The sequence below is a fragment of the Salvelinus fontinalis genome, chromosome 8 (assembly GCF_029448725.1).
Source record: "Salvelinus fontinalis isolate EN_2023a chromosome 8, ASM2944872v1, whole genome shotgun sequence".
In the NCBI taxonomy this organism is placed as follows: Eukaryota; Metazoa; Chordata; class Actinopteri; order Salmoniformes; family Salmonidae; genus Salvelinus; species Salvelinus fontinalis.
The window spans coordinates 32,808,678-32,822,566 of NC_074672.1; the positions used below are offsets into that span (position 1 = coordinate 32,808,678).

Consider the following 13,889-nt stretch of genomic DNA (forward strand, 5'->3'; position numbering starts at 1 on the left):
CTTGAAATTATTTTATAAAATCGCATTTATTTATTGACGTTTTATATATATATATATATATATATTAGAGATAGATTTATATATAATTTCATCAACTAACAATTTTGAATATTTTCCCTTCCCCACCCCCCTGTATGACCTGTAATGATAGTTGGGTGCAGGAGACTGGTGGGAGGGGATATAGTAGGAAAGGCTCATTGTAATGGCTGGAATGGAATCGATGGAACAGAGTTGATGTGGTTTCCATATGTGATATATTTTCCATTTATTCCATTCCAGCCATTACAATGAGCCCGTCCTATAGCTCCTCCCACCAGCATCCACTGGTGGAGTTTGAACCCCTCTACAGAGAGTTCTGTAGGATCAAAAACGTTATGTATCATGGGTAAATTGTAACTGACTGATCTACAAATAATAATGAGTAGTTATTTATGATGCAAGGGTCATAGCAGATGAATCAGTTGGCAGTCGCCTGTACTGTCGGCTGCAATGTGGAACAAGCCCCTTATGTGATGCTCCTCAGTGTTAACGGGTAAAGGGGAAGGAGAGGGGGTGAGGATGAGTTTAAGGACTGGAACAACACAGCATGCCGAGAATAGGGTGAGGTGAGAAGTGAGGGGGGTGAATGAGGGGGAGTGCTATATCGACAACACTACCACTTTTCATACTGGTGAGAATACCAGAGGGAGAAGATGGACAAGGGATGATTGATTTCTCTGTCACATAGGAAGTTTGTGGAAAATAAATAAAAATGGTGGCCTATCAAATGGCACTCTATTCCCTAAAAAGTGCCCTACTTTTGACCGGAACTAGAAACCTTTTGACAGAAGTGATCTACTCTGTAGGAAATAGAGGTGTCATTTGGGATGACCAAATATGCTCAAATAACTCATCAGTGCATTCCATGACTAAGACTAGAAACAGCTGCCAAATAAACAACAGTATGTAATCAAGATGTTGATCCAAATATGTATTATTTTAGTTCAGCCCTATCAAATGACACATCAATGCCGCTCAGTTAAATTTCAACATGGTCTTACTGTTAGTTTTTCCAATTGTCATTTTAATCAGTTTTGCACCATAGCTCAATGTTTCAATGTTTCCCCTTGCCAAAATATAGAGTAGGTTATGTCCAATAAATTTAATGGCCTCTTCTCTGTGTTCCTTTGGGTCTGCGAGGACAACGGATGTTTCTGTTATGCATATTCACTACAGATTCTTTAGAGATTTTAATGATCTCATATTGGTTCCTGAGATGTTTAACATGTATCCAGGCATTGTAAATATGTGATAATCTGTGTCTGTACGACAAACACACATTGGGAGGTGAGAACCAAATGGAGATCAATTCACCTTGCCCTCTCAGAGCCTGGGGCCCACATCCACAAAGGGTCTCTGAGTAGAACTGCTAATCCAGCATTTGTCTCTATAATATTACTCACTTTGATTTAAAAAGCTAAACTGATTCTAGATCAGCACTCCTACTTAGATGCTTTGTGCCCCTGGTGAGAGCTCTTGGAAAGGAGACCACAAATTAGTATTGGGAGATACCCATTCTCTCGTTGGCCCTTTAGGAAACATCACTAGATGGAGAAAGAGGTCAAAGGTGAATTGCACTAAGGCAAAGCTAAACATTTAAAATAACTCAAAACTGAACTAAAAGAGATTTCAGTGTGAGGATGGTGTTATTCACCGTTCCAGTTTAGTTCTCTTGGCCTCTGGTTCTGGTTCAGATGGCGCCACACTCACTCCAGAGATCACTAAGGCCACTCCGGAAAGACATTTAAACCTATCAAGCAGTAAAAAATAAAATAAATAAAAGATGAGGTAAAAACAAATCTAATGCAATTGGGAAAAATAAGCATTCCTCTACATATATCTCACCAAGTCACTTCAGCAATTATGCCAATGAAGAAAGGATGTATTTTAAGTTTTTGAAGGCTTAATTTGAGATTTATGTTGGCCTTATTAAAACAAACAGACTCCATTGGGGATCTGTTGAATTGCTCCTCTTGAAGAGGTGAGCAATATGATGGAATTTCTTACATCCACCATATGGCTTACTTATTTGATGACTTGTTCTAAAATGAGAGGATATTAGAGGTGAATGACAGACCTAATATGCTGCTCAATTACAAATCCCTCCCTGGTCCCTACCAACTATGCACTCATGGCACATTCTTAACAGCACATTCCATTCAGAGATGGTTGAGCTATATCCAAAATAGCCTACCTATCCAGACCCTTTCACAACTACAATAACTGCCTAGTAACCTGTTCCTAGTGCTCAATGTCCTTTAGCCAACTTCTCTGAGCATCGTTGTGTGTATGGCATGACAATGAAATTCACTAAAGCACATACCGAACTGAGAGCAGGCTAGGTGCTGATCTGTTGCACCCTCTACAACCACTGAATATTATTATTTGACCCTGCTGGTAATCTATGAACGTTTGAACATCTTGGCCATGTACTGTTATAATCTCCACCCGGCACAGCCAGAAGAGGACTGGCCACCCCTCAGAGCCTGGTTCCTCTCTAGGTTTCTCCCTAGGTTCCTGCCTTTCTAGGAAGTTTTTCCTAGCCACCATGCTTCTACATCTGCATTGCTTGCTGTTTGGGGTTTTAGGCTGGGTTTCTGTATAGCACTTTGTGACATCAGCTGATGTAAAAAGGGCTTTACAAATACATTTGATTGATTGATACCTAGGTCTAGAGATTGATTTAGAATAGTTAATAGATGCTCACCCCTCTTCTCTAGCTGGAGTTATTGTTGACAGTATAATATAGCCTAAGGTAGCAATGGCCAGCTGGGTTCATCAGTCAGAAATGCTCTTCCCTTTTTGTCCTGTGTTGTGTCCTTTTCAAATCTATAACCTTATCAACACATCTCTTTATTAAGCTAAAGCTTCCACTTGACTGAATTTGATAGTCATGTGTACTCCAGAAACACTTGTGACATCATCACTCACCATATATGGATTTCAGCACAAACAGAATGTTCAACTTGTAAGTGTGAAGTGGCATGACTTTCACCCAAGAGTATGTTTAGTGGAGTTTAAATAACACCTGTTTTGTATGAGCTGCAGCTTTCTCTTGACCATGTGCGGTAGACAGACTGAACTGTGTCAGGTCATACAGTACCCCCCCCCCCCCCTTAAAAGATCTGATGCACTATTGTAAAGTGGCTGTTCCACTGGATGTCATAAGGTGAATGCACCAATTTGTAAGTCGCTCTGGATAAGAGCGTCTGCTAAATGACTTAAATGTAAATGTAAATGTAAAAGTTTGGACACACCTAATAATTCCGGGGTTTTTATTTATACTATTTTCTACATTGTGAAGACATCAAAACTATTTAACACATATGGAATCATGTAGTAACCAAAAAAGTGCTAAACAAATCAAAATATATTTTAGATTCTAAGTAGCCACCCTTCGCACACTCTTGACTTTCTTTCAACCAGCGTTATGAGGTAGTCACCTGGAATGCTTTTCAATTAACATATGTGCCTTGTTGAAAGTTAATTTGTGGAATTTCTTTCCTTCTTAATGCTTTTGAGCCAATCAGTTGTGCTGTAACAAGGTAGGGTATACAGAAGATAGCCCTATTTGGTAAAAGACAAAGTCCATATTATGGCAGAAACAGCTCAAATAAGCAAAGAGAAACGCCACTCCATCATTACTTTAAGACATGAAGGTAAGTCAATCCGGAAAAATAAGAACTTTAAACGATTCTTCAAGTGCAGTCTCAAAAACCATCAAGCGCTATGATGAAACTGGCTCTCATGAGGCCCGCCACAGGAAAAGAAGACAGTTACCTCTGCTGCAGAGGATACATTTATTAGTTTCCAGCATCAGAAATTCCAGTCCAAATAAATGCTTCAGATTAAGTAACAGATAACATCAACTGTTCAGAGGAGACTGTGTGAATCAGGCCTTCATGGTCAAATTGCTGCAAAGAAAACACTACTAAAGAACACCAATAATAAGAAAAGACTTGCTTGGAAAAGAAACAATAGCAATGGACATTAGACCAGTGGAAATCTGTCCTTGGTCTGATGAGTCCAAAAAGATTTGGTTCCAACCGCCATGTCTTTGTGAGATGCAGAGTAGGTGAACAGTTGAACTCCGCATGTGCGGTTCCCACCGTGAATCATGGAGGTGGTGTGATGGTGCTTTGCTGCTGACACTGTCAGTGATTTTATTTAGAATTCAAGACACACTTAACCAGGATGGATACCACAGCATTCTGAAGCGATACGCCATCCCATCTGGTTTTCGCTTAGTGGGACTATAATTTAAAAAAAATTACTGACATGCCTAGTTAAAGGGTAAGAACAAACTCATATTTTCAATGACGTCCTAGGAACAGTGGGTTAACTTCCTTGTTCCGGGGCAGAACGACAGATACCATGCCAGCTCGGGGATTCGACTTCGCAACCTTTCGGTTACAAGTCCAACGCTCTAACCACTAGGCTACCTGCCACCTCTGTTTACAATAGGACAATGACCTAACACACCTCCAGGCTGTGTAAGGGCTATTTGACCAAGGAGAGTGATGGTGCTGCATCAGATGACCTGGCCTCCACAATCACCCGACCTCAACCCAATTGAGATGGTTTGGGATGAATTGGACAATAGAGTGAAGGAAAAGCAGCCAACAAGAGCTCAGCATATGTGGGAACTTCTTCAAGACTGCTGGAAACCAGGTGAAACTGGTTGAGAGAATGTCAAGAATATGCAAAGCTGCCATCAAAGCAAAGGAAAGCTATTTGAAGAATCTCAAATATATTTTCATTTGTTTAACACTTCTTTGGTTACTACATGATTTCATGTGTTATTTTATAGTTTGGATGTCTTCACTACTATTCTACAATGCAGGAAATAGTAAAAATAATGAAAAACCTTGGAATGAGTAGGAGTGTCCAAACTTTTGACTGGTACTGTGCATGCTGTCTAAATGGGAGTAGGAAGAAGTTGTCCCAAACGCAGATCTAAGTCAGTTTGGAGATTTTCCACCTGGGATTTGAAGGTTAAGATGGTTCTGGAAAGGAAACTTCAACCTTGAGTGTCTAAGTGCCAGTATAGAAAATAGCTTGACAATGCCTGCACTGCTGGAGTGATTGGGTGAAGTTTTGTTGTAGTTCTGGGACTGTCACCGGCTTAAGACTTCATTTCCCAGGGTGTTTTACAGTTAACTGGCTTTCAAAACAGCCACCTCCAATAGAAACTGACTTATCAGTGAAGTAGCACTTTGAGCTTGAGGAGTTAGATATGTTGTGAATATGGATAGATAGAGGAACACATTTGGAGAAACTGATACAAGAATAGGTTATCTACCAGTAAGGAGTCAAACAACATTTCAAGAGCAGCATGTAAACCTCAGCTATACACTTTAAACATTTGAGGGTAAATGTACAAGGCATTGTTCTTTAAATAGACTATTATGGCATCCGACCATTATCTCTCAAAATATCCCTTTAAAGCATCCCCCCAAAACATTCACCCCAGACCCATCCCCACCCAACAGTCTTACATTGATCTACAGAATCAATAACCATTGAAAATATATACTATTGAATTCCAGTGTACATTTACGGTTTCCCCCCCCCCCATTGGTTTTTCAAGTTTAAAAAAGGGTCCTCAGTGAACATAATCCAATTCCAGAAGACTGACACTACCGTCTCTTCGGCTGAGAACTTAAGTCAGCATTTGTGTTTTGTTTTTCTACAAGCCGGATGGCTCCTGCTCTTTTCTCCCGTTTCGCTTGGAGAGGACTAGATTTGAGAGGTTAGGAAGCGCTACGACGTCACATGACTAAGCTAGAGCGGGGTGGTGAGGTAAGGAAGAAGAGGAAGCAGTTGAAAAAAAAGCCTGATCTTTTAACAAGGCAGAGAGAGGCAGGAGATACGACTTCCTATGATGATGTGTCCTGTGTGTATTCCAGATCCATACATCTGATAGAGCAGGGAAGGGAAGAAAGAGAGTTCAAGCAAAGGGTGAGAAAGTAATGAGAAGAGGAAGAGAGAACAGGAACAGGTAAGAGAGGGAAATAGAAATGAGAGAGAGGTTTGAATAGTGAGAGTCCACTCCCTGTTGTTCCTGGCTCATCGGTAGACCAGATGTGATATGGTTCCAGGCTTAAAGTTGAGCTGGTGGTTGGGGACAAAGCTATGCTGGGGTTTTTTACGCGTGCACACATCTTTAGCGTACAGGTTCATGCACATGTCACATGACACCTTGGAGCAGTTCACGCAGGTGTGTGAAGCACCCGGCTTGTTACAGAACCCGCACCGTGACCCCCCCAGGCTTGCTCGGTCGCTATTGGCTACCATGGCAGACGACATGGCAACCGACTTGCAGGGAAACAGCTTAGTGGCCATGAGGGGTTTCTCCACCATCTGGGGGTGAGGGGGAGTGAGGGGGTGAGGGTGTATGTGGGAGTGTGGGGAGTGGGTGTTGGAGTAGACTGACAGCTTCTCCTTGACGGGGAGGTAACCATCAATGGGGCGGGGCGATTTGGGGTTGGGGTAGTCCTGCAGGCCGCAGCAGGGGGAGGGGTCGATGTCGTGACAGGCCTGGCACAGGATCATTTCACACCTGGGGCAGGATACCAGGCTGGAGCAGCCCAGGCCACAACCCTGACACTTCACCCCCGGAGAGGTGAGTGCACTGTGGGTTTTGAGTGCCCAGCCATCCCTGGCATCCCGGGGCTCCCTGGATGGAGGTCTGGAAGGTGTCTGTCGACCTCCAACCCTAGGCCCACCCCTCTCTGTGTACAGATCAATTTCATCCAATGAGGAGAGGTGGTAAGAGGAGTAAGCATCGACCGAGGGCGGGGATTGAATAGGGAAGAAGTCAGGCACGGGGCTGTAGGAAGGTGGGTCAGTCACAGAGAACATGGAAGTGGAGGTGCTGGGCCTGATGATCTCATCCTTCATGTCCTCCTCTGCATCCACAAACAGAGGCTCCTTCCTCAGGCTCAGAGAGGCTTTCAGGACAGGCTTAGAGGCTGCGTGCCAATTCCCAGCTCCATCCGTAACATCCACTGACTTGGACGGTCTTCCCCCTCTCCTCAGATGGTGAGGGTGAGGTATGTCCATCGGTCGCACTGAGAGCCTGGCCATGTCGGCCCCAAGGCTATCTCGCCGTCGGAGGACCTCGGCACAGCCGGCCGCGTCATCCCGGCAGCCCCTCCGTTGCTCTAGGGCTTCCAGCTCAGAAGCTGAACCCCGGGCCAAAGCCACTACCTCCCCCAGGAGACGACACTCGGCCTGGGCCAGGAAGAGCTCGAAGGCTAGCTGCCGGAGGTGGGCTGGGCCACCTGGGTGGTCCCGGACGTGGAACTGGAGCTCATGGTCGCGGGAGTAGCCCATAGAACGCAGGAGGGAGCGGAGATCAGCGTCGCACACAGCAGACTGGAGAAGGTAGACGTACGGGCCTGTGAAGGTCTACAAGTGGGGATAAGGAGGACAGAGTTACGGAGCATTCCTGCAAATTAATTGTAATGCATACAATGTTTAACCTCGGGGACCATTTAATATACTACAACAATCCTGCCACCTGCACAAAGCCTGATGACAGGAACACATCCAGTTCAGTAGCTTTAGATGATGGGTGCTGTACCTTGATGCAGCGGAACTCTTTCTTCCAGGGGAAGAGCAGCAGGTTGGTGCAGACAGTCTCCAGGGTGAGGAAGGCTCTCTCCAGGCCCTGCAGACTGCAGCCTCTCAGGCATCGAATGGCATTCTCCACCACCTCATAGAAGCGCACCATGCGGAACCTCTGGCCCGGGTCTGGTTGGTAGGCCCCCAGCAGGGCTGTGGCCGTGGAGAGTAGGGCCTCGCTGCCCCCCTCCAAGGTGCTTCCCCCAAGGCCCGCATTCCCCCCTCCGTCCTCTAGCCGCCTCTCCAGGCACACCACGTACCTCCGGAACAGGTCCTCTTGCAGTTTGGCATCCATTGGCGGCGCAGCAGTGGACTGCTTCAGCCGTGACACCCCTTCCTCGCTCCCTCTCTCATGCCCCGGACAACACTTTCAGCAGCCTCTCTCTGCTGACATCTCAGGACAGACACACAAATGCACTACACTGAAGGTTGAGAAACCCACCTCCGAGCTCAATCAGGAAGCCGTCGCTATGCTTCAGATGAGAGGGGATCAGTAGGACTGAATTTAACTGCTTCCTGGTTGGGATAGCTAGGCTCTTGCCTGTAGGCCCACCATCTAATTTTGGGCATCTCTGATTATTTTTTTAACTGGCAGTCCATGTAGGCTCTCCAGGGAAAATGTGGGGAATGAGATGAGGCCAGAGGGGGCTGGTGGTTGACGGTTTGGTGGCCCTGAGATGTATCCGGAGGTCTAGCCTCTGCCCTGTCATTTAACCAAAAGGTGAGTTCAGGGTCACTGGGCAGAGAGGGCTACAAGTATGATGCTGGGCCTTTTCTGAACCAACTCCAAGCTGCAATGACAAAGAGAGATATGATGTTGGATAATGAACACACCACATGCTTCACTGTGCCAATAAGGATGATGTATTGAGCTTGGGACACATCCCCTCTTTCTCTAGACTCATCCAACCTGCAAAGAGAATGCAATGCTGACATCATCAGGTGATTCAGAAGCAGCAGCAGGCAAAATGTTCCAAACATGCAAAATGGCCCATTGAAACAAATGGTTTGAAGAGCATCATTATCCGAGTTGCCTGTGTGTGAGAGAAAGGGAATATGTAGCCTAGACTTGCGAGTGTCACACACCCACTCTGCTACTGACATTGTGAACGTGCACTATGGATGTATCGGAGCAAGGATATTTTTACCCTCAGTTCACTTCATAACCATTTAGCCAGCAACTGCACTCCATCCACCTCGCATGAATTACCAAAAAAAAAAACAAGCTCAAAAATGCAGATGGCTACATGTACATGGTATGCGGGTTAATTAAGTATGACAAACGTTAGCTTTTGACCCAAAATGACATTTTTATGCATTTATCTCAAATTTGCATTTCACAGCAATATCATTGACATTCACATTCGGGTTTGCTTCAATGTAGCTAACGTTCGACTAGCTATGGTGCTGCAAATAGACAATTCAGCAATCCCTTCGGGATGCTCTTAAATTCGCTAGCTAGAGTGACATGCAACGATTTCTAAATCGAAAGGTACAAGCGATTGCTATATTTTCGTGGAAAATGGAATCAGTAAATTACTGCTACTGCGCGTTGTAAGGTTAGACATGTTGCGTTGACTAATTAGTTGGGACCTTCTCGAGCTAGCTGGCTAGAGAGCACGGTTTGCTAACAAACTAGACAAACGAATATTAGCTAATTCGAACAAGTTAGCCAACTATGCAATAACCACCGTATGTGGCAGCTCTGGCTATTTGACAATCTTGACGCAAAGGACCAACTGCGCAAGGGATGTTCTAGTATTCCGCGTAGCAAGATAGCTAGCTACTACTAGCTAACTAATATCTGAAAATACATAACAAGCTGGGGTAGCTAGCTATACTAGCATGCGCTGTCCCCACCAGCTATACACAACCATTAAAAACATTTCTACATCGAATTGAACAATAACGCCACACAACGTTAACCACAGTGATCAGCTGAGTACGCAGTAAAAGTGGCGTTTACAAGACAGAACTGGCAAGCCGTGATGTTAATGTACGTTAGCCACAGTAACTAGCTAGCAGCTGTGTGGGTCTGTGCCTGGCATGGGCCCGGGCCCGGCCCCAGCCCAGGACAGAACGCCCATCTATGCGAAGCTAGTGAGCTCGCTTCCCATCGCACGAGAAGCTTGTATTTAACAATTTCCACTTATGAGTAGAGTTAGAAGCGAGTTGTACACATTTATGTTTCTACTATTGTAAAACCTTTTTTTTTCATAAAGACGCCACGAACATTCAACGCCTTACCTTTTCCGTCCTAATGCTGGAAATTCCCATCGCCTCATTGCGCAAGCGCACTCTCTGGAGAGGAGCTTGGCCATGGTTATCAACGAGCCTGGGAATTTTATTTTTAGAAAAACTGCCCACTCAGAGTAAAGCTAGCTACATGTTATACATTATGCCTTATGCGCAATCTATGTCCATGTTGTGAGGACATTCCCACATTACAAAGACGACGAGGCCCACCATCATGTATTTGTTTTCAATGCATTTTTGTGTGTATAGCGAGCTACTGGTGTATTATACATAGTCATGTAATGATAATAAAGCTCTGGTCTTTCCATCGACATAATTGGAATGGCTAAAATAGATTATTATATATCATGCAAATGTTTATCATAAAAAAAGTGAATATCAAAACATTGCCCGTATTTCCCATATAACAATTATATTTCAAACAAAACGTTTTCACAGGTCAGTCAGATTTCCAAGCTTGTCAAACTTTTTTTTAAAGAGCTCAGTTAGGAGGGAATTGTCGAGTATATCTGCCCATAATTACATGAGGAAACTTTTGAAAATAAACATATTCATGGGACCAGCGCCATTGCTATAGCATTACTTAGAATTATTCCTAATTTATGTAGAGTTATGGGGTATTAGAATCCTCTTGTCCTAAACTGTGTTATCTTCAACCTAGTTCAGAACTCAGAAACAAATGGGAACTCTGTCGGGGAAGCTTCGACTGGAAAGAATATTTTGAACGGTCATCCAACTCCGAATTACAAACCCAACACTCGAGCGTCAAGTGCGTTCAAGACAACTCGGAAATCTCCTGCCTCCAAATTCAGTGCATTTAAGACAACTGGGAACTCAGGGGTAAAAACGAGTTCCGATTGGGAAAATTGTTTTGAACTGTCTTCCAACTCAGAGTGAAGATCATTGCCTTCACGATTTTTCCCAGTCGGAGCTCGTTTTTCTGAGTTACCAGTGTCTAAAATGTACCAATTATTTTAGAGAGCTGACTTCTCCGACCTAAAGATTCTTATTCGGTGAGGTGTAACACTCAGAGTCTAAGCCGTTTTAGCTGAGGGAGGGTGGTTCTACTAAACTATATGGAATTGTTTTAAGAAGGTCATACCAATGATCATTTAGCTATTAGACTTAGAATTTTAAGAACCCTTGAAGTATCCCAAAAATATATAAACAATTATTTGAGGAACATTTTAATTTGGCCCTTGTAACGGCTTTCTTCCTCCCTGTGCCCAGGGTCCTTCTCCGTCCAGAATCTCCTCCCAAGTCCAGGAGTCCTGCGATCGCTGCTGCTGCCCGTTACCACGCTGCTTGGTCCTTTGTTGGTGGGTGTTTCTGTAACGGCTGTCTTCCGGCTGTAACGGTAGTAAGGATCGGAGGACCAATGCGCAGCGTGGTACGTGTTCATGCTCTTTATAAAAACAATCGAACACTGAAACAAAACAATAAACAACACGTGAAATATCCAACCGAAACAGTTCCGTGTGGGACACGGAACAGAAAATAAACACCCACGCAACACAGGTGGAAAAAGGCTACCTAAGTATGATTCTCAATCAGAGACAACTAACGACACCTGCCTCTGATTGAGAATCATATCAAACGCAAAAACCAACATAGAAAAACTAACATAGATAACCCACCCAACTCACGCCCTGAACATACTAAAACAAAGAAATAACAAAAGAACTAAGGTCAGAACGTGACAGCCTTACTGCTGTTAGCCCATACACACACATTGAATAACATATTCATTACATTGAACAGATAGTCCCACAGATAGTCCCCTTCTGCAGTGTCTGTCCTATATCTGAGAGATAATTTTTACATCAATTTAACCCCTTATTTTTGTCACTAAACAGCCTCCATATACACTGGGTATACTAACATTAGGAACACCTTAATATTGAGTTGCACCCCCTTTTGCCCACAGAATAGCCTCAATTTGTCGGGTCATGGACTCTACAAGGTGTCGAAAGCGATCCACGGGGATGCTGGCCATATGCTTCACACGGTTGTGTCAAGTTGTCTGGATGTCCTTTGAGTTGTGGACCATTCTTGATACACACGGGAAACCGTTGCGTGGATCTAAACGTAAGTGCCTTGAGATCTGTGTCATATTGTGTAGAGCTAAGTTTTGTGGTCTATTGTGTGTAATTACCGTGTGTTAACCTTGTTATCAAGCGATAGCGCTGCTGTTAGCATGTACATTGGATTGCATGAGCCTTTTAGCATGACTGTTAGTGATTAGCCATTTATTAGCTTTTCTCATTTATGGAGCTAGGTTATTTTCTATTGTATATATATCACTCATACTCATTGTAATTATATTATGTGTACATTTCAACATTACTGTAATGTGCCTGAGTTTAATGTGTACAAGTCCAACAGGCTATTTATCCTATTGCCATGTGAATAGGACTTATATATCTGTGGCTATGCACCACAGCAGGCATAACAATGAACATCTTTGGTATAGCCCTTGCTGTTATGTACTTGCCTGTGGTAGCTTATACAGCCATGTCATTCATATTATAGCAGTGTTATAAACTCCCTTAACCTGGACATCCGCCTCATCCTTGTTCTGACCGAACATTTTTAGTGGGTTCTACTGGCCTTAAGTCAGCACCTAAGGTTTGTTATTACATTCATGATACTTTGATTCTCTACAACCCTACACCTTATTTTTCAATGGTCCTTACGAGCCGGATCCAGTAACTGCTACAGCCCAAGGATGGCAGTTAACAGAGAATATCCTCCACAAGATGTGGTCTGTCCACGCTGACCAGCTCATCTGCTACAATATCTCGACAATTATGGCAATGGCTACGAGTCAAGGCACAGACTACCACACACATTCACATGCTACTCCTACGAGGGAGAGCAGCTAGAGGGTTTCTTGAGCACTTGAGATGGACTATACAGCAACCAAAGTGGCCAACTTCTTCACCTTCAACAACTAATCACCGGTCCAAGTCACCACTCAGGCTGACCAGCAGAATAGAGGACAGAGCCTCAGCCTTTTTATTGGTTGCGAATTCACCGGGTTCCCACATCAGGCTAACGTCGACCAGAGATCGCCAAGATCAGCGTCGAGCCTCAACCAGAGATCACCGGAATCAGCGTCGACCTGAGCTTGGACCGCCAGTGAAAACCGGAGAGATCTCACTGCGTTTACACAGCCAGTGTGACGAGATTGAAGAGCTCATTGAAGTGGTCCGGAAGATGGAAGGTTCCTACAGTCCACCCAACCACAGGCGTTAGTACTTACCTATTGGACACTGCCAGTTGTCACCTGACCGTCTCAGCCAGTCCTTCAACAGTTCTCTTCTCCTACAACTGAAAGACGTCTTAGTGGGGGATAACAGAGACCTGTTCCACCAAGCTGCTCAAGAAGTTGTTGCCATCATCTCAGAGATCGTCATGCAACAAATACTACACCAGAAGTGCCAGAATGAGGTTCTGTGGCGCCAGCGTAATCAGCTCATTGACGCCAGATGTCAGAAGATGCTCGAGACACAGCACCGTTCCACATCAGCTTCACCATTACCCCCGGTCTCAGATCGGAGCCCTGCTGTGGAGTCCTTCACAGCGGTGCTACAGCTTTCTCCAGGGCCAGAGGAGCTACCAGAGGGCACCCTGGCAGAGCACCCTACCACTGTGCTCCAGCCAACCCCAGCCGTGCAGATCCAGCCTGTTCCAACAATGCAGCGCAAGTTAGTAGTGTGGCCTACTACACCGGCTCCTGCCATGGAGCTTCAGCTCACCACTCCCACAGCTGTGCTTTAACTAGCTCCTGTCACAGGGTCTCAACTGGTTCCCACAGTTGTGTCATCGCCAACTCCAGTGACAGAGGTTCTACCGACCCCTGTTCTGGACCCAATATGAATCCTTACCTCCCTTCCTGTTCACGAGCAAGAAGACCTACAGCCTTCTCCAGTGACGAAGTTCACCGTGAGGGAGAACCCTTC

General features: G+C 44.7%; 1 protein-coding gene across 1 annotated transcript; it reads right to left on the minus strand.

Moving 5' to 3' along the window:
- Positions 1 to 955: 955 nt before the first annotated feature.
- On the minus strand, positions 956 to 10,024 carry spata2 (spermatogenesis associated 2). The gene is made up of 3 exons (XM_055932851.1): positions 9,916 to 10,024; positions 7,628 to 8,459; positions 956 to 7,452 (listed from the first exon to the last, which is right to left on the minus strand). Exons 2-3 carry the CDS (start codon positions 7,961 to 7,963, stop codon positions 6,109 to 6,111), a joined length of 1,680 nt encoding a protein of 559 aa, XP_055788826.1. The 5' UTR covers positions 7,964 to 8,459; positions 9,916 to 10,024; the 3' UTR covers positions 956 to 6,108.
- Positions 10,025 to 13,889: the final 3,865 nt, after the last annotated feature.

Excerpts from the sequence above, each read along its gene's own strand:
- spata2 (XM_055932851.1), bottom strand. The coding sequence starts at position 7,963 with ATGGATGCCAAACTGCAAGAGGACCTGTTCCGGAGGTACGTGGTGTGC. Across the intron at positions 7,453-7,627 it reads AAGAGTTCCGCTGCATCAAG|ACCTTCACAGGCCCGTACGT; the intron begins GTACAGCACCCA and ends CCCCACTTGTAG.